The 22,893-nt window shown below is 40.0% G+C and overlaps 1 protein-coding gene across 1 annotated transcript in view; it reads left to right on the forward strand.

Moving 5' to 3' along the window:
* Positions 1-22,893, forward strand: part of LOC118323879 (kelch domain-containing protein 8B-like) — a 177,318-nt gene that overhangs the window by 107,070 nt on the left and 47,355 nt on the right. Inside the window, exons 3-4 of the mRNA XM_035655939.1 lie at positions 11,207-11,371; positions 17,813-18,037. Coding sequence (XP_035511832.1) covers positions 11,207-11,371; positions 17,813-18,037 — 390 coding nt within the window. The remainder of the gene's footprint in view (positions 1-11,206; positions 11,372-17,812; positions 18,038-22,893) is intronic.

A 22,893-nucleotide genomic window follows, 5' to 3' on the forward strand; every position in this document is an offset into this window, starting at 1 on the left:
GTCAAACTCTGCACATACATCATTCAGACAGCACACTGTAGGAACAGGAAGAGAAACACTGAGTCAGATCAATTTGACTGCGAAGTGCCTTTTTATATTTGTTTATATGTTGAAACGTGTTCAATCAATATCGTCCTGTTAATGATCCACTAATAAATTAGGATTTCGTTTTTGGGAACACTGCTATAAGATTCAAGCTGAACACTCTGTCTCAGCGCATAAATAAATAAACATCCAGGCAACATTTTGGTCGGACTTGAGAACTGACTCGACTGTGTGTCTGTTGTCAATGCGTCCGTCTCCAACATGGTTTGAACTGTGTCAAATAATTAATTATAAGACAAGTCTGATGATGATGAAGTTTGTGGTTTCTTTTATTTCTTTCTCAACACTGACAAATATAACCAGCCAAGATGAAACAGATACTGCTGCCTTCAGATAAAGAGAGTCACCAGAGTAAAGGAAAGACCGACAGTAAACTGTTCTTTAATCTCTTTTCTGGCTGGCTGGCACTGATGCTATAATCCTAATAAAACTATTTTGTCTTTGTCTTTGTTGGAAGGCAAACAAAACAGATTTCAGAGGTTTATATGGGCGTTCCTTCACCAAAATATTATGGCACAAAGTACGCTCAGCTGTCGACCTGCTCTCGGTCGCATTCATTCTTGGCACTATAGTACACTGCTGGATTGGCATTGCCACAGCCTCTACTGCACCGTGCCAGTGTAAATTGCACTTGTAATTGTACTATAAGTGCAACAGGATTGGGATCCCTGTGGATACACAAGCTCTAATGCAGGTGGGAGCAGAATGAAATGATTGAATATGAAAATATGAGAGGCTGTTTTTATATATGTAAATGCATTGCCTTTAGGTAAACCATATGCCTGAAGTTGCCTGATAATAAAGTCTTAATTTAGCTGGTGTCCCTCACTTTATAGCCCCGCCTACTTAATTTATTTTTAAGACACTCAGTTACATACATCATTAATATTAAATGGAAAATTAATGACATTTAATCAGGCTTATTTTCAGTTCATATCTTCTAAAGGTGGCTCATTAAACAGTACCTGTATTGCAAATTATATTGACTTTTAAAATCCAAGAATTTCAATAACAGACTTTACTGTTGGCACGATTGAATGGAATCTCACTAGGCGGGTGGGACTGGGAACGTACAACTGCAAGATGGGGCATCTAATAGTAATCAGAACTGCATCTCAGGTGATTCTGCCCCTTGCATGCGATGATGCCTAAAAAGGTCAGTGTTATCCCTCACATTCAGTTACTGGACGCCATGTTGAAGCTATCTATAGCATCAGGCTGAACTATTTTTGCACTTTGCTTATGCTTTATGACCTTCAGTGTCCACCCACACTCTTCCCTTTGATCACTTCCTAATAACGTAACCATGGCATTCAGCTTTTGTGTAGGGTGTAATTACACATAAAATTAGGTGCACATTGTAGGGGGGCTCACGCACTTTGACCATATGCTTAAACCCTGCATTCTCTATACTGAGTAAGTACTCTATACTGGTTGAATATCCGCAGTGATAAACACTCCTATAGCATTAGTCATTGCTTTGGCACGGTCTGAATGAGAGGCTGTTTGAATGCTGTGTGGGTGATGCCGTCAACATGTTTGTTGTTTCCACTGTCATACCCAACTTCAGTTGAACAGTGTCAGCATAAAATTTTCATTGGATTAACAAATGTTTGTCCATTTTTGCTGTAACTTACAGGAAACCCATATAGTAGCTCTCACTCACACTAATGTCAATTTCAGCCCTGCTCTCTTTTTTGTGTTTTGAAATTTAGATGGCAGAAACTTCCCCACATCCCCTATAGTGCAAAAGGGACCAAAAAGAAAGATGGATGAGCTGAACAACAAAAGAGGGTAACTGCAACCCAAAATAAACTAAGGATAGGATGAGGCGTGTTTATCAGTAAAGTCAGTGGGAAAGTGTAGGAGTGCAACTGTAGTGATAGTAAGATTTTGGATGGCTGAAACAACTCAACAATTCATGAGAGAGACTCTTTGGCCAGAAAGGCAGTGTTTTTTATAGCAGGGATCACTGATGTGATCGCCCATCTCAGTTACCCACTACATTTAAGAAACAAAGCATAAGTAACACAGGTAAACAAACCAGGGGGCCGACACAAACTAGTGATAACGTGTTACTATAATGTTAGCTTACAGTGATGATATTTTCCTTTTTCAGTTCAATGTCAAATTCTAGTTCTAATTCAAGTTGGTTTCAACGTTTCAGTTGGCTGCCTGACTGGTGAACAAACATAATTATTTTAGAATATTCTCCTGGGTTTGTCAACTCACCTTTCACTTCCTGCTATTATTCAACCTAGGGAAGTGTACAATGTGTACAATATATATATATATATATTATATATATATATATATATTATATATAACACATATATATATATACACAGTACCTGTGAGATCATTTATATATTATCCACCTTGCGTTTCCTTAATCTATTTCTGTCAAGTGCACATGCTGCGTGCAGAGAACATAAATTCAACCCAGGTCTGTGTTCTCTCCATTAACACGTCCAACTAAGGGGAAACGGCTCTCACCTCCTGTTCCCCCTCCGGTGTGAATCTGAACTCCGTGTGCTGATCCCGCTTCTTTTCTTCACAATCGGCCAAGTTCTTTCAGACCAATAAATACACTCTGATCTTTCCCTTCCATAGGTGGTCTTCAGAAGGAGGATTTGACGGGACTATTGATTGCCCTTAAGCCCACTACAGAGACATTGTGACGGCTATTGAACCCTTCTGTGTGAGTGTGTGTCTGTGTTACATGAAGCCTACAGTACCATGTGGTTGTAGACCAGTCCTTCTGCATCGTCACTGACTGTACATCTGCAAGAAACTTTAAAAGAAATAAGGGAAGAAGGAAAGAAAATAAAATGAAAAGAGGGACCCAAGCCCTGGTCTCTCTCTGTCCATAGGTAGTGCATGGTGACTATAGCGAACAGCAGGTGGGAGGTTTGTATTGATTCTGTATTGATGAGCGGTCATTAGGAAGAGTGCAATGCCCTTTAAATGTCACTGTTGGATCATCTTCCATCTATCACAGCAGCAGTGAGGGCTTTCATTACAGGACAACTTTGTCCCTGTCATGTGTTTCCAGGGATGGAAAGTAACATCTTGCAAATTCACCACCATGTTCAACAAATATTACTGGCGCCACTACGGAGAATTGCTGAAGTAGCATCAAGGTTAAGCAACGTTTGAGTAAAAAAATGTTAAATGCAGTTGTAAGAACAACACTTTCTACTCATATCTTAAATGTTTGATTTGAAAGATAACTTCTGATTATCTATTAACTGCCGTGCTCTTTCATTTGTTTCTACCTGCGGGATGTCTCTCAGTTTTCTATGACTCACTCTGTATTGAGTGTAGAGTGGAGAGCTGTTTGTCTCCAGTGCGCAACCAACGTTCCCATTTCTCACAGCAGTAGGTTTTATGTTGTTTTACAGTTTCATTCCCTCGTGGTGAATAACAGGTATTGTACTCTCTGTGCCATCTGTGCGTGTATGATGTACTGTGAGTATTGTTTCCACTTGCTACAAACACCACTGCCATATCACAGGAAAGTCTGGGTGACACCTCTTATGCATGCGCTTCAGTTCCCACCAACTCTCTGAAGATGCAAATAATTTCCACTAACTGCGTGTGGTTATTGGCGCTGGTGTTTGGAATTGGACTTTTTTTTTGCAATGAGGCTAATTTGAATAGAAATTGAACAATTTTGCACCATATGTATGCATATGACCTAATTTAAATACGTGCAAAAAAGCACAAAAAGACGTTATTTGCTTGGCAGCACAGTTAGAGGAGCATTTCACCCTTTGTATCAGCCGCACAATCCTTCTGTAAATTTTCCCCTCAGTGGTGCAGACAGCAGCTGTTTTTGTGTACATTCCATCCTAGACTCAGTAACTGTTAAATAGATCTCTGAATACGGACTAACTATAGAATTGTACTGCTGTTACCGTAACCTTTTTAATCTAACCCTAACCTCTTTTAAGATTATGCATATAGTTTCACTGTGGAAACTGTGTAAATCCATTCTTTACCTCTCTGAATGACTTTTTATCTCCTAACTTTGATGATGTGATTGATGATATTGTAGGTCCCGGTCCTTCTCTTCTCTGTTCATCTCCTTTTGACACTCGCCTGGTGTACCCTCTGTGAATTAGTCTGTCTCCTGGAAATGACATTTGTACATTACTAAATGGCCACAGCAAATGTGTTTTGACAGAAACTTGTGGCCCAGATTATGTTTTCTTAATGAATATAAATGAATGAATGTATCTTAAAAGTTCCAGAAGATTTACATTTGAACTGAGAATGGAGTTTTAATTGAACGCCTTTCTGACAATGTCTTTGTGCTTTTTGAACATGTTTCTAAAGCATGGAGGGAAAAAATCGTATGGCAGATAAAAGCCTCATACTGGATCAGACAACTGAGATTATTTGGAGCCTTGATGTTGATCCATGTTGCGTTATGTTTGTTTATATATGTATGGTGTGTTTATAGTTGTATTTATGTGAGGCTGTATTCATATATTCATGTAATTTCCTATGTTTCTGGGACACCATTTGTATGCTGTTCAAATTTGGTCCATATATTGTGCAGTTAGATTCTGGTGGGTATACATACAAGAATGCTTTGTTTGTTGTTGATTAATGTGTCTGAATAATCACATGAGACATGAGTCAATTAAATGAACAGACATAAAATAAAAAGTAATAATTAATTAATTAAAACGCACCTGCTAAATGTTGACTGACAACATATTTGATTTGCTTTCTTACAATATCCACTCTTGCAATGCAGTATACGCTCATACCAGCATGATTCATATTGTTGCCTAGCCCTCAAAGGACGCTCAGGTGCAATCCCTGTCTTGCTCTTCGAAATCATACAGCTAATTTGCAGTAGCAAAACATAAAGCATTATAGTCTCTCCCTTCCACCTACCGGGACCAGCTTTAGGAGTTTCATTTACTGCATCCAGTAAAAAACTTTGCTGCAGTAATTACATTTCCTCCAAATATATTAATGTCGTATAGATGTACTTTGAAGGTTTGATATATCACTTCTGCTCTCAATTTCTGTTATTTGCTCTCACTTCTTTTTAACTTTGTTGTTATATTCTTACTCGCCCTGTTTTTCATCCAGAGCCTCTAAAAATAGGAGCTGATGATTTATACCTGGTCAGATTATTGTATGAGTGCTCTACTAACCTCGCCAGAATTTAAGAGGCCAACAGTTCGCCAGTAAAGAAATGTTTCAAAAGTGAGCAAAGTCCTAAGAAAGAACACTTTGCAGACGGACTGAATGTGAATCTGTGCTGTAACTTACTCCGACGGGTCTCTTAAACAGTTTGAATGGACAGGCTAATTGAATGTGAATCTGTGTGAGATTCTGCTGGGAACAAAATTTAATTCTGTGTTTTATTTCTGCCTCACATTAAGCTGGCGTGAGAGCTCTGCCTCGAGGAGACAGAAAAGCAAAATTTGACATTTATTAGAAAGAGTAAAGGCTAGACTGAAGGACGAAACATTAATTATTTGTTATAGTCTTATCTAATTATTATTGTCCCCCTCTACTCAAATCAGTGTTTCTTCTTGCCTACAGTGTGCTGTTTGAATGCTGTCTGTGCAGAGTTTGACACTAAAAGGATGTTTTCACCATTCATCTGCTGAAAGTGGAAAGTTTCTCTGTGCTCATTGAACATCTGGTTCTAAGGGGTGGGGCCTACCAGCAGGATTTGTGACATCACAAATAGTTTGGAAGTCAGTCCTGGTCCAGTATGCAACTTGTTCAGTGTGATCCACCAGTGCACCCCCACTGAGAATGGATTTTACAGTGAAGTAGGAGACATTTTAACGAACAACTTTAAAAAATGAACAATATTTGCATATTCAGAGATTTAAATGAGGAATAATTAATTTAATATGGTAAATACACTTTTTTGCTTTTTAAAAAACAAAATTAGACACACATTATTGTTCCAAGATGCATGTCTTAACACATATAATATATATATATGTCTGGGGGAGATCTTTATCTCTTTTTCTCTCAGTAGAAGTAAAAAGATTATTTCATGCAGCCTAAAAAATATTAAAATTTTTAATGACTCTTATCATACTGAGATGTTTTATTGTTTGAAAACATGTATTTGAGTTAACGATTAATAACAAAATAACAATTACAAATTTCTTGTCATTTCTTGCTTCATCTGCTGTTACCATAGCAGAGCGTTCGGCCTAAATGCTGTGTTTGGGGTGGGGTGTGGAGATGGGTATGGGGTGTGAGGGGGTGCAAATGGATGAATGCATCCTGAGCTGAGAGGGAAGGATAAAAGGATAAAATGATAGGCAAGAGAAAAAAGAGGGTGAGAAGGGACGGATGAAGCAGTCAATTAAACTGAAATGGAGAAAAAAGGGGATGGAGAATGATGAAAGTAAAGTAGCATTGAGAGGAGGACGCCCAAAGATGGTGAGGGACAGGCAGCGGGATATCAACAAGAGAGGGACGCAGACACAGAGAGTGATGAAAGATGTTGTGCTGCGGAGGAATCAAAGCAGCAGACTGACATTAGAGCTGCGAAAGAGAAGGACAAAAATATAAAGCATGTGTAATAAGTCCCATACATCTTTAATGTCGGCTGTCGCTGGTACATTTGCAGATTTGTGCGTCATTGTTTTTGATAACTCCATAGCAGGGCGCTGCATGCACATTTTTTCCAAAAAGGTTGTTTCATTATCACTTAGCTTCAGGTGCTGCGGTGACTCAGTGGTCTGGATTTTGGGTGGTGACGGTTTTTGTTCACCAAGCACCAACCAAACAGCCACCCCATAATAACAGTCTGTAGGTTACGCTGTGGTTGCCATGGAGTCTCCAGGGGTGACGGGCAGAGAATAGAGCACGGTTTCCTTAATTAGAGGAGATTGCGCATGATTAGACCGAGGCAGGGCCTGAAGAACAGAGCGCGTGCGCACACACACACACACACACACACACAGTAATAGTGAGGTGTTGCAGGGCGCAGGTAACAGTGTGGGTGGACAGTGAGTGTCAAGCATCTGCAGTCAGTCCGCATTGGTAGATATTTATCATCATTTCATACTGCCAGTATTTCTAGGTGTATACTAAGTTGTACCCCCATTAACCTTTACAAAGGTTTCATTAGTGGTGGGATGCAGTGAAGGCAGGTTGGTTAACCAAACAAACAAAGAAGAATGTCATTATTATTAAAGCACTCACTCTACTTTAAATCGTGTTTAATTTCATTGATAGAAACCTGCTACTTTGTGATATCCTTGTACATTTACGTCTTTACTACAAAAAACACTGTGTTTACATTGCATTCTTGCACTCAGGCTGCATACAGCTCCAACAACCTGCAGCAGTGAGACAGGGCAGTCTCTGCAGCATTGACTCTCAACCTGGGGTCCAGGGATCCTAGGTAGAGCTTTGATCGGGCCCAAAAAATCAGGCCCAACCCGAGCCCAAAAAAAAAGAAGCAGTTTTGGTCCCGAGCCGGACCTGAACGAGAATTTCTGTTTAAAATAAATAATTGTAATAGTTTATCATAAAGTAAACTACATTGTGCATATAATACAGTGCAAATACTTATCAAAACTAATAACAAATTCATTCATGAATTACATTTGCATGCATTATTAATAAAATATTAAATATATGTCTCTGTCCAAGCCCCACCTACTACAGCAGTTTTAGGCCCGAACCCGGGAAGAGAATCCCTGCTCTAAATGTCCGTTTACCGTCCTGGGAGAGGGATCCCTCCCCTGTGGCTCTTCCCAAGGTTTCTTCCATTTTTTCCCCGTTAAAAGTTTTTTTGACAAGTTTCTTTTTACCTGAATTGAGGCTCTAAGCAGAGAGAGTGTTGAATGTTGTACACATTGTAAAACTTCTTGAGGCATACTGCGATTTGGGATTATGGACTATTTATATAAAATTTGGCCTGATTTGACTTGTACCTCTCTGGCAGGGGAGGAGCTGGATCTAGTACAGGTGCAGGGATAGTGATAGTGCAGTCACTTGAGATGGTTCAGGCAGTGTTTCCGTGTTTGCATGGTTTTTTTTTTTTGCAGTCATATATGTTGTCAAAGTGGCAAAGATGTCTTCTTTATCTGATTGGGTTATGTCTCATTTGTTTCTCTCAGGTTACAGTGCAATGAACTCTCTCAGACACAGTACTTTTGTTTTTGGAGAAGGTGAAGTTCTGTAACTTATTCTGTATTTGCCACTTTTTAGTGTTACTGAGCAGATTTTTATTATTAATTTTACTCTGTAGGGATTTCTTTTGATTATAATGTATTGGCATTATGATAACTTGTGCTCTCATGTGTACCCCTCTGCGTACTGGCTCCAATGTAATCTCATTTATTAGTGTTAATAAAAACAGTTGATGATAATATACAGTAGGTGGAAACTGTGATGGAAAAAATATATTCCTTTTCTTCCTTGATAATGAACAATGTGAATGAAAATAAATACAATACAATAAATAATACACAAGTATTACAAGAAGAGAAATGTTTAACCTTTTCCCGCAATATATTTGAACCAGTGTGTGATACAGCACACAGGTGTTGGAACATGCTGCGTCTTGTGATTTATTGCCTGATAACAGGCGAATGTTCCTCATAGAACACATCACATTTAAAAGAAAAACATCAGATATCCAAGCTTTCCTCTGGCCATGTAAATGTTTTTTTCTTCATTTAATCTCAGTAAAACAGGTTCTCATTTCATTGTACATGAAAATGCTTATCATACTGCGGTGACAAAGGAGCTTTGGAAAGCTTAAGTGAAAGCAATTTAGTCTGACAGACAATTATTTTCTTTGTGCCATTTGGTTTGCACACAAGCACACATCCTGCATGTGAAATCATGTGCTCTATTACAGTATAGATACTTACAGATACACACGTACACATTGTTGATTGTTGTTTTATCTACTTTATTTCTACCTATTATGTTTTTCTATTTAACTTTTGACACACACGCACACACACACCTACCCACACACACACAACAACACACACACACACAGAAATGCAACAATTGTCACTCCAGCACAGTGAGGCAGCCATTGTTCACTTCCTCCCTTTGTGATTAAGTGGTAAATTACGAGATCTCTCTGAAAATACTTTCTTATTGTTCAGATTTAAGTGCACATCTGTCCGTCATTGTAGACTGGTTGAAAGTTAGTTGAAAAGCATTAGAAAGCTATTAGGAGAAAATCGCCATCCACGATACAGCAAGTTGCCAACATTGCACTTTGTCACTTTGATGTAGACACACACACACCTACACACTACAACCTAACACACAACACAACACCTAACACACACACCACACGCACACACACACGCACACACACAGGCTGGAGACTTATTAACTTCATATTTTCCTTGTCCTTGTAATCCTTGATTTATTAAACTTTTATTTATCTTTAGGGTAATTTGGACTGGATGGTAGATTTTATACCTGCGCTGACATTTAAAATGCACCTATAAAATGACAATACAATTTGCAATTTGCCTCATTTATTCAGCTAGAAGATAAGTTCTCCCTTCCCACAACACATTTCTTACGTTACTTGCAGATTAGGGATTATGTCTGTCAGAGTAACGTCTTCCTCTTAGAAAGAATCATCTACAAGCTTTTGTTGGGCCCACCTCTAATCCACAAAACTGGTCTCATACTTTATAAATATATTCTCTGAACAAGTAAATTATGCCACATGCTCTCTGAAAAATGTGTGGGAGGAGGGACTGGGAGCACAGATTGGGGATGAAGTTTGGGAGGGGCTTAGCAGGACCCAATCTTGTTTTATCCATTCCAGACATCAGTTCATCTAATTTAAAATGATACACAGGCTTCATTATTCAAAGACCAAATTGCATAGAATTCCTCCTACCATTTCCTCTCTATATATCAATCTACAGAAGGCTCTCTGACCCACCTTTTCTAGACGATGAAGCCTACAGACTTTGGTGACTTTTCGTCCAGCACGGCCATCAATTCAAAATGTCCGTTTGTCCCATACTTTGTTATTTACAACGACCTTTACAGCCTCACAGAGCCATTCACACAGACTCTCTTTAGTAGGCATCATGGAGGCGATCTTACTTAAAACCAATTGAAAGTCATTACAGGGACTATGATTCCACACTGGTGAAAATACAAATGAGGCTAAATGGAAATATTCAGTAGAAAGCTGCTATTTATAGATAACTCATTACACCAACCGTGCTTACATTGAGGTACGTGTTGCCCTTTGCAATTACAGTGCTCACTGAGCTCCCTGGTGATTTGACTTTTTTTTTTTACAAGCTGAGGAGTGTTTTTTTTTTCTTCGCAAGCTGCTTCTTGCGCTGAAATTGCTGCGTCATTTATTTTATGTACAACGGTAGAATTGGATTTACTCACTCGTAACTGCTGAACTGCGCAGCACTTGCCCTCGTGTTGAGCTGCATCCCGAGTGACAGATTTATTATTGCTTTATTCTTCACAGTTTAAGTCACAGCTCTGTGGATCTGTCATCTGTCTGGGTGACAGAGACACTCACTCTCTCTCCCTCTCAGTCCCCCTCTCTCTCTCTTGCTCTTCCTTCCACAGATTTAAGTTGTCACACCTCTGAGCGCTGATGAGCTGTTAATCCCTAACACTTCTACTTCCCCCCCTCCCCTCTCCTTCATATCCCCTTCTCCCTCGTTTTTCCTCCTCCAGTGTTTCTGCAGGAGCGCCCTGTTTGCTTGCTCAGCACTTTCCTGCTCTCCCTTTCACTTGCTCCTCTGTATATTCTAATGACACTGCAGTAGTTGTGGATGTTTGCGTGTGTCCTTGTGAAAAGAAAAGAAGTAATTTGAGGGTCATCTGGAAGTTTTTCAGACCTGTGCATAAATATTGCAAACTGTTTGGATGAGACATTAAAGCTGGAGAGCTTAGCACAACAAAAGGGCGCTGTGATGCATCACTTTGTCTGACTGTTTGAAGACGTGTTGGCAACGTTTTTCCTCCATTCACCTCACGTTAACCTGACCACAAGCTTTAGAGCAAATGTCTATTGACTACGCTGTTGCATCAAAAGGGCAAATTTTAATATACAGCGTTGCTTGTCTCTTTGCAGATGGAAAGGTGTATGCGTTTGGAGGTATGGGGGCCGACACAACACCACAGGCCCTGGTGAGGGTTTATGAAGCAGAAAAGGACCAATGGCAGGCACTGACCTCAATGCCAACGCCGCGGTATGGAGCCACGCCCTTCCTAAGAGGAAACAAAATCTACTTGATGGGTAGGAAACAAGATTCAAGATCATCTACCTTCTCTCTTTTTACCTTTTTATTTCTCTGTGTTTGTCTATCTGTATCCCAGTGGCTCCCAGACTTTTTTAAACCATGGTGACCTTTCAGAGTGACTGTTTTCCCTACTCCCACTGGAATAAATGCACAAAAATACAGTAGTATCCAAGGTGGTGGAAGATTACAGACATGGATCTTTGACAGACTATATTTTTATATGATGTGATATAATATCATATGATATGCAGATCTGGCTATATTTCCATAAACGTAGATACCATTGGATCTTTTCAGATACAGGAGCTTTTTGTCCAGTGTCCAGGCATATTTGTTGACTTTTGATAAACTAATAAACTAATAATAAAATAAATGTAGAATATGTTAGCTAAAATCAATCTTAAGTGAAATAATATGTGCCCATCCTCAAGCACTCAGACGTAATCATTATTTTTAATGCTGTATATGTTGATGTACAGATTTGCAGATACTCAGCCTTAAATAAGCAATTAATACAAATTAAGTTAGCTAATTGGTTAAATGTATTTCTTTCTTTTTGTCTTAAGGTAAAATTAGAATATGTATATATAATTTGTTTTTAGTCTCACACAAGCAGTCAGATGATCCACCACTTTGGTAGCACCCTTGGGAACCATCTGCCACTGCTTATATCTGTCACTTCCTTCTTACACATTGACCCACGGTCTCTCTGACATCCTCTGAGAGCTCAGTTTAGGGATTATGTACAGTGGCGAGTGGTCAATCACTTTCTGAAGGACATTGAAAGCTGGTGATGGATGACATCCTCAGGCTTTGGTGTTTGGTGTTGGTGGGACCATTTGCAACCTTTAAGCTTCAGTGATGTGCACACTTAATACTTATAAAGGGACTCCCCCCTAAAAGTTGGCTGTGTACACTGATGGTGCCCCCGTGTTCTGCTTTGTTGCTCTTTAACTGCATACACACACACCTCCTGAACCGTGTGTGTAAAGATAATTTTATTTCACTGAAGAGGCATTTTGCAACGAGATGAATCCATTTCACGACACGCTACAAGCAACAACACAGTTCACATTCAGCACAAAGTAGCTGTAACCTCCTGAGAGCAGGAGCTTTGGTCATTTCCATAGCAATGTTTTTACTCACACGCTCCACCAGAGGGATAAAATAACTGTTTGCTTCTGTGCAGTGGCAGAGAGAGCTCAGCACACAGTCCCTCCATTTGATGCTGCTCTACACTCCACTGTCTCAGAAGGAAATGTTGTACTTTGTACTGCACTACATTAATCTCACAACTGTAGTTACTTTGCAGATAAGATTTAACATTAAATTAAAATGCTTATCGGATGTAATAATAATCAAATAATATATATATATTTTTTGGCATAATGAGTAAGGGGCCGATCACACAGAGATGCACAAGAGCGGCTGCCTCAAAACCAGCTGGTGCGCCTGTGGAGCAGAGCTGCATGGCAGTCGCTGCAACCGGGCGATGAAATGTTATTACAGAAAAAAAGTGGATTCAGGCAGACCTTTTTTTTACTGGCATAGGAAATGGCATCAAACAGTAAGAAACAGTTCTGCAGGCGACGTGTTTGTGGTGGTGTAAATTTAGCTAGCAGTATGTAGAATTTAGTGGCATCTAGTGGTGAAGTTTCAGATTGAACTAACTGAACATCGCTCATGTCTTTATTTTACAACCTGGGAATGAGAACAGGCTGGAAAGTTTGTAGGAGAAACTATGGTGGCTGCAAAATTTGCAAAAAAACACACCCTATCTAGAGCCAGTATTTGGTTTATCTGTTCTGGGCTACTGTAGAAACATGGCGGACTCCATGAAAGGCGATAAATGTTTCTCAATAGAAACATGGTTATTGTAATTTTTAATCATCTTGATATGGAATGCAATGAGCTGAGATGATGAGCAATACTGAATAGGATGAATTGGGATCAAGTTTTGAAATGCGTTTCAGCATTGTGTATTTGAAATGAATACAGTAGCCCTTTGTGAGTACTTAAATCTTGGGTTCTCTTTTACTCAAATCTGGCAATCTGTATGTGTGTTCTGTCATCCGGCAGCTCTACTATTACTGCGGATGCAATCACTGACAGCAGCTTGGGGTAGTTGGATTGATGACCACTTCACCATCCAACACATTTCATGTGATGTGTAAATACTACTGTGCTAGCTAGCTGGCATAATCAATCAGGAGTTTCATTCAATCACCATACCAGTTCTATTACTGAGAAATTAATAATACAAATTAATGTTTTTACATAGGTATTCAAGATTATTTCATTAATGGCCTGCGAACATCTTGGTCCTCTGCATGCCCAGGGAATCTATGTAAAGTGTATGTTTTCAGACAGGGCACTCTTCATGAAGTAAAGGCTTGTGTATGTTACAAAGAAAGTAAAGGGAAAAGTAGAAAATTTAACACTTTTTAGCACATCTTGCACTCAAACATATGCATCTTGTAGGGGAATGCCACTGCAGTGATGGCAAATTGCTTATTTTCCGTTACTTCCTTGGATTTGTGTATAAAGGTCGAGTTTATTGTTTGATTGTGTGGTTTCTTATTTGTATGTCTGTAAATGGAGCTCCATTTCCCTGTGTACTTTTCTTTTATAATGAAACCCGTCAAGTCTCACGTCTTACCTGGGATTATGGTGTTGGCTACCCCCAACCGTGAAATGAACATCTCATGCGCTGTCACACAACAAAGAAAAGAAAAGAGTGTTTATCGTAATCGTAGTTCAGTGCACTACATGGCTCCAGCTTTGCTCCTGACGGCGCTGTCAAGAGAGGTGGTGGCGAGTCTGAAGCACAGTGCACCGCAGGTCTGATAACAACATGTGTGCATTATCAGTGGAAGAGTAGATAGACATAAACAAGATCCATTAAAGATGCAGAAAATAAAACATCCGTAGGTTCTCTGCAGCCTAGCAAGTTAATTCATCTCGGTCTGGCTGGAGCTAATGATGCCTGGGAAGTTCATAGGACAGAGAGGGATGGCTAATCTAAAGTGCACCCACATGTACACAGCACACACACACACACACACACACACACACACACACACTAATACACGCATGGGAGTTAAATCACATTATATCACATTACACACAGAGTTATGAGCAATGTGCAAACAGAATAATGTGATATTCATGCTGTTTGTTTTATAACTGGATATCATTATTCCTCTATCTTTTCCTCTCTGTTTCACTCTCTCAGTCATGTAGTGTGAATGTAATGCCTGTTCACTTGCTACACTTGAAAAGTTTACCGTACCTTGTAAATTCATGCTGCTTCTTCAGCTGCCGCACCACTCGGGGGGGTGTTTGGATCAGTGGGTGCCTGAACCCCCCTTTGATTAAAATTCTGTGTGTTCCCAGTCAACAGCAGACTTAGTGGCATATGATGCAACTCATTGGGCTTCATACTGTTTTAAATTTCTCGAGTGTCTGTGTGTGCGTGTATGCAATTTAAAACAAGGATGTTGGTGTATTGTCAGCGCTGGTAATCAGAACACAAGTGCAGCTGCAAAGAGGCTGTCAGCAAGTCAAGGATGATCAAAAACTCTTCTGTGGAACAAAAAGATATGCGTTTAAACACACAGCACATATATAGTATACAGTTTTTAGTATCTTGTTGCATGAATGAATGAATGCATATTGAATGTTCTTGAATGAGGGAATGTGGGAGTATATTAAAGTAACACCTACCTTCTGCTGCTGCAACGGCACATAAGGAATGCATATCACTAAAAAGACAAATCTCCTCAATCCTAAAGCCCTTCATGCTACTGAAGCGATGTATCAGTTATCAGCAGGTAGATCAGAAATGGTCTCTAATGTGTCAGCCACTGTACAGTTATATGTAAAGATTTTGACTTGACAAAAGACACATTTCGGTGACTTATTAATATAACATATCCTAGAGAGGCTGTTTTTAAACCTTTTCAGTAAAAAAAAAAAAAAAAATCACCAAAATATGTCATTTGTCAAACCTTTACATCCAACTGTACCTTTATCTGCAAGGGCAATCTCCCAGAGAGTAAGAACAACTGATAATATAATTCCATTTGTTTTGGTGTCATAAATCAACATTTTGGAAAGATTTAAATGTTGACCTAAGGGTGGTGATGCAGAAAAAGTCAGGGGATCACCAAAGTCAGTAGGATTCATCTTCTGGTGACCATAAATGTACCAACTTCCATAGCAATCCATCCAGCAGTTGATATTTCAGTCTGGACTAAAGTGGTGGACAGACTGACCAACCAGCAGATCAACATTGCTAAGCACTTGTATGACGAACAATCTACTAATTATATTATATCATTAATTATTATGTTATACCATACCATGTGGAACAATGTGTGCCACAACAAAAGAGTTTTTAGTTTTTAAGTCAAAAGTCAAAGTCAAAGTCAGCTGTAATGTCAATTCTTCACGTGTACCAGACATACAAGGAATCGAGAGGACGTTTCTCATTCACGCCACGGTGAAACAGATAAAGTGCACAGGCACAACAGATAAGATCAGAATGATCTTGATCTTGAATGATTAATGATTGTATTGTAACGGTCCAGAAACTGCTCCCAGGTCGGTAAAGTCACCTCATAGGCTGTGTACATGTGATCACTGGCACTGGAGTGAGATCTATGATTTCCCACTGTATGAAAACTACTTCTAGTTATTTAAGCTTTGGTGCTGTTTGCCTCTGACCTTTCAAACACATATTTTGACATTTTGGCAAATATGAGAGAAAGTTTCCAAACGAGCCGCCATGTTGGTTCGTTCTGATATCCTGCAGCAGCGAGCCTTTGTCCAATCAGGTGCAGGTGTGTGTGTGTGCGGTTGGAGGAGGGTGTAACCCTGTGGTCATGTACCATTACATGAGAAGATCAAGGCCACTCTCCTGCACACATCATGGCACTAGAGCAAGGAGTCAATTAGATTAGCTTAGCATTTGAAAGCAGGGGAAAACAACTCTAGTCGGCTCATTGCACATAAAACCACATCTTTCAGCTTGTGTGCAGATTAAACAAGCAAGATGCTATGTGCTAATTAGTAGGCTAAGCTTTAGTCGTGCTGGTAGACATATTTTTGGACTTTGGACAGATCCAGTCTAGCTGTTTAGCTCTTCAGTCTTAATGCTAATCTCAGCTAATCGACTCCTGGCTCTAGCTGCATAGATTGGCAAGACAGCAAATAAGCTTATTCTCCAAAAATATCAGACTATTTATTTTAGGACTGTCCAATATGATTACAGCTAACCAAATTACCTTAAGCACATGCCATTTGAAAATAAACGTGTAATGGCTTTTCATAAAGCAATATTTTAGTTTTTCTCTGTCAGTTCTGTCAAGTAGCCTATATACATTACACAGACGACATAGCAGTGCAGTGCTGAGTTTTTAGTACAAACTTATACATATTATATAGTATATGGTATATACTGTACATAACCGAACTCATACATGCAGGAGTTCTGTTTTAATGTGGATTTTTAATGCCTCTGTATACTGAACAGTTGAAGTGTCATTATCAACAGATCTTTTAGCTCAAAATGTCTTTCTTTCTCCCGTACCTCTCTGACTCTAATGCTTCCCACTCAGTTCGACTCTTTGTCTCGCTGCTGCTATCGATCTCCATGCCACCCTGCCTCCTCCAGCTGACCCTCTTCCACTTTCTTCTCTCCCTCCTCCACATTTTCCTCTCTTCCTGGTGTTACTTTAGCACAATTTCTCTGTCATTGTCTAATTTTTTCATTCTGCCTTTCACCATCTATGTCTGTATTCTTGTTGCTTCTCCTTCCCCTCCTTTTTTTAAATTTACCCCCAACACCCCTCTCACCCCTCTTGCCTCCACCTCCCCTTCCTTTCTCCATCATTCACATTCTTACTGCCCGCTTCCTCCCCTCTCTCACCACTTTGCCTTCCCCTTGTATTTGTATTTTACAAGGTTAAGTTATGATTTGTGGAAGTAAACAACTTGCTGGCGTCCTAAGGGAGCACCCTGCTGCTGTGCTCTGCTTTTAGTCCAGAATTAAATGTGGTCCCATGGCTGGTCTGCACGCTTGCCAGACTTTGACATAAATGCCAATGAAACTCTGTGGCAGGGGATTAAAAAGCAATGAAAGAAACAGGAAATGGGAAAAAAGACAAATAATGTCACACATAAAATGTATTTGCGAGTCCTTGGCTTTATTCTTGTACATGCTAATATTCCTGGTAATGTATTCCATTTATGAGATTGTGCATAATTGTGATTTTGATAATATAGCAATGATTTGGAGTAAGTAATCCAGCAGGTTATTACAAAAACATAATCCCAGATGATTTGAACAAATATATATAAACTGTGCGGATGTGTAAAGCCCCAGAGTCATCTTGTTTTGACCCAGAACGTGAACATTCTTCTTCCTCCTCCAGGTGGTCGTCAGGGAAAGATGCCGGTGACGGCGCTGGAGGCTTTTGACCTGGAGATGAAGAGCTGGACACGTTACCCCTGCATCCCAAGCCGGAGGGCCTTCTCCTGCTGCGCCACGAATGAGCGAAGCCTCTTCAGCCTTGGGGGCCTCCAGCAACCAGGGCCGCATAACTTCTACTCCAGACCTCACTTTGTCAGCACCATGGAAGAGTACGATCTGGATCAAGGTTAGTGGTGACCTAACTGTACACTATGTGGTAACATTAAACTATTACTTTAAGGCAGGACGTAAGGGCAGGCTGCCCATGTGGGGTACTGGGAGTTTTCCTGGTGTGCTGCTACACAAGTTGGCCTAATGCAATAAAAACAAAAACACATTAGTGACGGGCCCAGTGTAGGGAACTGACCAGCCCAGGATTCAGGACTGACTGTCTCCCCCCTACAGCCATTCACATTCTGTTACCTGGCTGCTTCCTGTGGCTTCACCTGCCCCATCATGTCAACACTGACAGAGCGAGTAGCTGACTGTTGCTGACTCACTGAAGTAGAAATCGCCAGAAATAGAAGCATCTAAATGCTTAGAAATGACAAGTTAATGGATGTAGCGCTGCCGGTGGCAGCAGGAGGACTGCTAGAGCAGCAGAGTGGATTCAGGACCACAGCCTGTCAAGGCTTGTGAAGGTTTTGTATCTGAAGCGGTGGGCAGAAGACAACACAGAAAAGCTAATCAATAGTTAAAGAATTCAAAGTATTTTGTCTGTGTGATTTGCTTAGATTTGCCTTGCAGGGCTTCATTCTTACACGAGGATTTAATTAAGAAAACTGTTGCTGCTGTATTGTCCAGTTTAAATTCTAATATACCAACAGTGCTTCTTGGTATACAGTGAGTGGAATGTGAAATACACTGACCTGTGCAACGTAACGCAGTGCAAGTGGCACTGCTAAAATGCCTGACTATAATGTGTGGTTTTTGTTGGTATTATTTTTGGTTGTATTATATGAAAAGATGTTTCTGGTACTTTGTCCACCTCGCAACGACATCGCTATAAATTCTGCTCTGACATGGTGTAAATAACTATATACAGGTTTTATGTATCATTATACAAATTATGATAGTTAATTTAGGTAATCACATTCTTTTTTGCTACTAAATTCCTGTAAGGACGTCAGTATGGCTGGTTGACAACCTTCTTAGTTCAGGACTGTTTTTCTGCAGCAGGCAGGGCCACCCATAAGGGGGGAAAGGGGGCCCTGCCACTGACGACTCATCCTAAATATAGGCTTTTTTTAAACACCAAAATACTCACCATTACTTATTTAAACAACAAAAATAAACATTTTATTTATTGTTGCTTGAGTACAATGCCACCTGTTTAATAATGATAATTCCCTGTCCTGATAATGGTAGGAGTTTTTTAGTGTGCTATGTTAAAATGTCCCAGCCAGGCTGAAGAGGTGAAAGATAGCTGGGAGGCTAATGTTACTAGCCAACAGGTTAGTAGCGTAGAGCTATCATCACCAGTGTGTGCCCCCATCACTGAGTAAGTCTCTTTCAGTTTACATGTATGTGTTGATGTAGAAGCCATGAAGCAGGTGCATGCGTTGGTATAAGTGAAGCAGGTTTGGGCCCATTCAGTGGACCTTTTTAGGTGCCCTGCCATTTCTGTTGGGGGGCCTGTTGGTGACGCATATATACATTAAAGACAATACAAAGAGACAAAGCATACTACCAAAGCTCGGGAGGTGCTGGCCATAAGACAATATTTAAAGAGGAAAGACAGGCGACACACTGAACTTAACCAAAGGGTCAGAGGGTAACACTTTGAGGTAAACATTGGACAAATAAAACTGTGACCCATCATTCATCAATGATTTTATTTTAGGGAATTGAAAAACCTATGTTTATAGAGGTAATTCCTTCTTAGTTTGATTCATTTGCATACACAATAAGAGAGAAGCTGCCTTGTCTGCAGTCCAGTGGAATTGTTTGTTGAGTTTCTCACAATGTGCACAATGCCACCCTGGAGCACTTTGAACAGAGTGAGAACATGATCTGTTCTGTGCTGATAATCCAACCCAAATATAGGAAGATTATACATCAGTTGAGTCAGATCATATCAAAGCTGATGCTGCAGCAGATTTTGGACCAGTGAAAGAAAGGAACAGATGCTCCCACAGTGCATTGCTGATGAGTTATGGCTTGCTTGAAATGTTGGTGCATAAAACGTAACTGAACAAATGTAATAAGTAATAACGCTTCTGCTGATTTAGATGAAACAAACACATCGGTGGTTTATAGATCATTTGCTATAAATCTGCGAGTTGTTTTAACTCAATGCCACACTCACACCTTTTAATTTAGGGCTGCATTTTGCTGTAGTGTGAGGGATTAGAACCACAAACAAAATGAATCATTACCTTGGGAACAGGGTGTTTTGGGCTATGATAAGCTTTAATTAGTCCACATTATTATTTTGTACTTTTGTGCAGGCGTCACAACATCTGCTCCAAATCCCATTTTAAGCAGCATGAAAACCGAACAGAGTGTGCCTCCATCGTATATTAATGTAATTATGTCTGATATTAACAAGAATGAGGCATTTCCAGATGGGTCCCAGCAGCTCTGGAAGAGTGTAATCTTTTTGAGCGAGATGGGGGAGAATCGTGTCCTCACCAAACCTTTACCATAGTGTATGTGGACATGGATCAATTACATCATATATTGTTTAATCTAAAACTTTAATTTAAAAGCAAACAGTATTTACCTCAAACTCCCTTGCATCCTATATGGGGCTTTGTGGTACACTTCACCACGGGTGTTGTAGGGATGATAATCACATTTTTGTGATTCACATATTTAGGGAAGGAGACTGTTATTATGTCAAACTACATGCCCATATCATAAGAGCAGAAACTGATTTTGCCATGCCCTTCTACAGTTGATGGAATCGAATACTTTGGCTGAAGATGCTGGCATAGAAAGGGCATGTAGTGAGACAATCTCAGAAAGAAGCTCAGGGACGGCTGCTCTGCTGGCGCTACTGTTCCTGAAGTGCCTTTGTGAGGCTTTCAATAGCTTAATTTACAGGATATTGAGTATCAAAGGTGGTCACAGGGTGAGTGTGATGTGGATATAAAAAGGGTGCACTGACTCACTGTCATAAATAGAATAATCTATGCAGCAGCAGCTGCAGACTCCGCAGGTATGTTAACACTGCAGGTACGCTGCAGGTATTATCAGATGGATGGATGGATTATGAGAGAGATGAATTCTGTTTTCTGTGGAACTCTCTAGGACACATATGTCCTGCTGCTGTGTATGATCAGTAATGCGATATCTAAATATTGTAGTATGATTTATCCCACAACATTAATTAAGCACTTTTGGGAGTGTGTAATGTTGCTCTCATAATTTGGCTTTTATGGTCACTCACACTGGATTTTTACATCCTCTTCTGTACCATTCATTTTTATTAGCAGAAAGAGAAGTTAAGAGCCTTCCCTAATTCTCACTTGGAGTTGATTTTACACACTAGATTTTATCATAAACTACAAGTCAGAGTACAAGTTCATACAAAAAAAGAATTGATAACATAAATTTAGAACCTGCCTACACATGTTCTAATGTGTGGGCCTGCAGCAAAATACTGTATGCGTGTGCACACTTCAAGGTGAATGTGAGTATTCATGATGCATGAATGGAAAACATTTCCATTTGTTAAACATGGGCTCTGCTTTTTGTCAAAAAATTTGTTAATAATTAATAATATAGCTTCATAGACAGTAGGGAGATGGATGGATGGATTGATGGCCGTTGTTCTGTGCAGTGAGTCGTGATTTAATTCAGCTTCAGTGACATCTAGGAGCTACAGAAAGAAAACTGAAGAATCTAGAGATAAAGAGAAAGCTAATAAGTCTTGCTAAGATTCACTGTGTTTTGGACGCTGAACACTTAGTAATCCAAGTTGTGTGTCTGTCCACCATTATGTTGACTTGCTCCGATAGGAGGGCAGTGGATGGATCAATGAAGGATGAATTGTCATTCTTGGCACGAAGATTGTCCCCGTCACACACCATCCACTACGCTTCCACTCCAGTTGAACACAGCGCAACATGAAGCACAGTGCAGCCCTCTTCACTTTCTATGGGGCACAAATTAATCACTTTTGTTGGACAGCAGGTGATGTAGGAATGGACATTTTTCACTAAAGACATTTTGGCATTTTGGTCTGCTGTGAAAAAAGCTAGCCACGCAAAAATGGAGTGGGTTGAGAGATGAAAAACATCAAGACACTGTGATGCAGTGGTGGACAAGAACGATAGTCTTCACCAGCTAGATGAGCAGGGATGAAACTGCCTAAACAAGTCAGTGGGGCCAGCCACTGTCGCTTACTGTAGACCACATACTTGCTGTACTTTGATAGTGCTCATTAGTAAATGTTAAAATGCCGGCCAACATGCAGTTTAACCTCTGCTTTGTCATTGTGGACATGTTGCCATGCTAGCATTACCATCTAAAATACAGTGCAATGGCTGTAGGCGCTTAGCCTTGCTGTTTCTATTAGTGAAGGTAAAAGAAATGAATTGACCAGTTTAGAAATGAATGCTTCACTGGGCTCTCATGTCTGTGAGAAGATTTGTCAAGACTTTAAAACTGTATAAGTCTTGCATTTGCATATAGATCAACATTTAACATTTGAACAATAATAGTAAGAGAGCTGACACACACAGACATACACACACACAGCAGAAAGTGCCAAATGCCTGAGACTGTGGTGCGTCCTCCGGCTGCGGTGCAGCCAGGTGAGGGAGAATGATTAGATATTCTACAAATGAACTCTGGATGATTTAGCTGCTCATTGTTGGATGAATGGATTAAACCATAAAGACATTATTAGGCGGCTACTGTGTGTATCTAAATTCTGTGAGTGTGACTAAGCAAATGCCTTCTTGTGTTTGTGCATACAGACGGATGTTTAAGAACAGGAAGTGTCTCAGTGTGTGCAGGTGTGGGGATTATGAGGTTGCTCAATTGTTAAAAGACCCCCCCCCCCCCCTGAGTGCACAGTACAGTGTGTGTGTG

Source organism: Morone saxatilis, unplaced genomic scaffold (genome assembly GCF_004916995.1).
Source record: "Morone saxatilis isolate NCDOM2014 unplaced genomic scaffold, NCSU_SB_2.0 Contig15, whole genome shotgun sequence".
NCBI classification, from domain to species: domain Eukaryota; kingdom Metazoa; phylum Chordata; class Actinopteri; family Moronidae; genus Morone; species Morone saxatilis.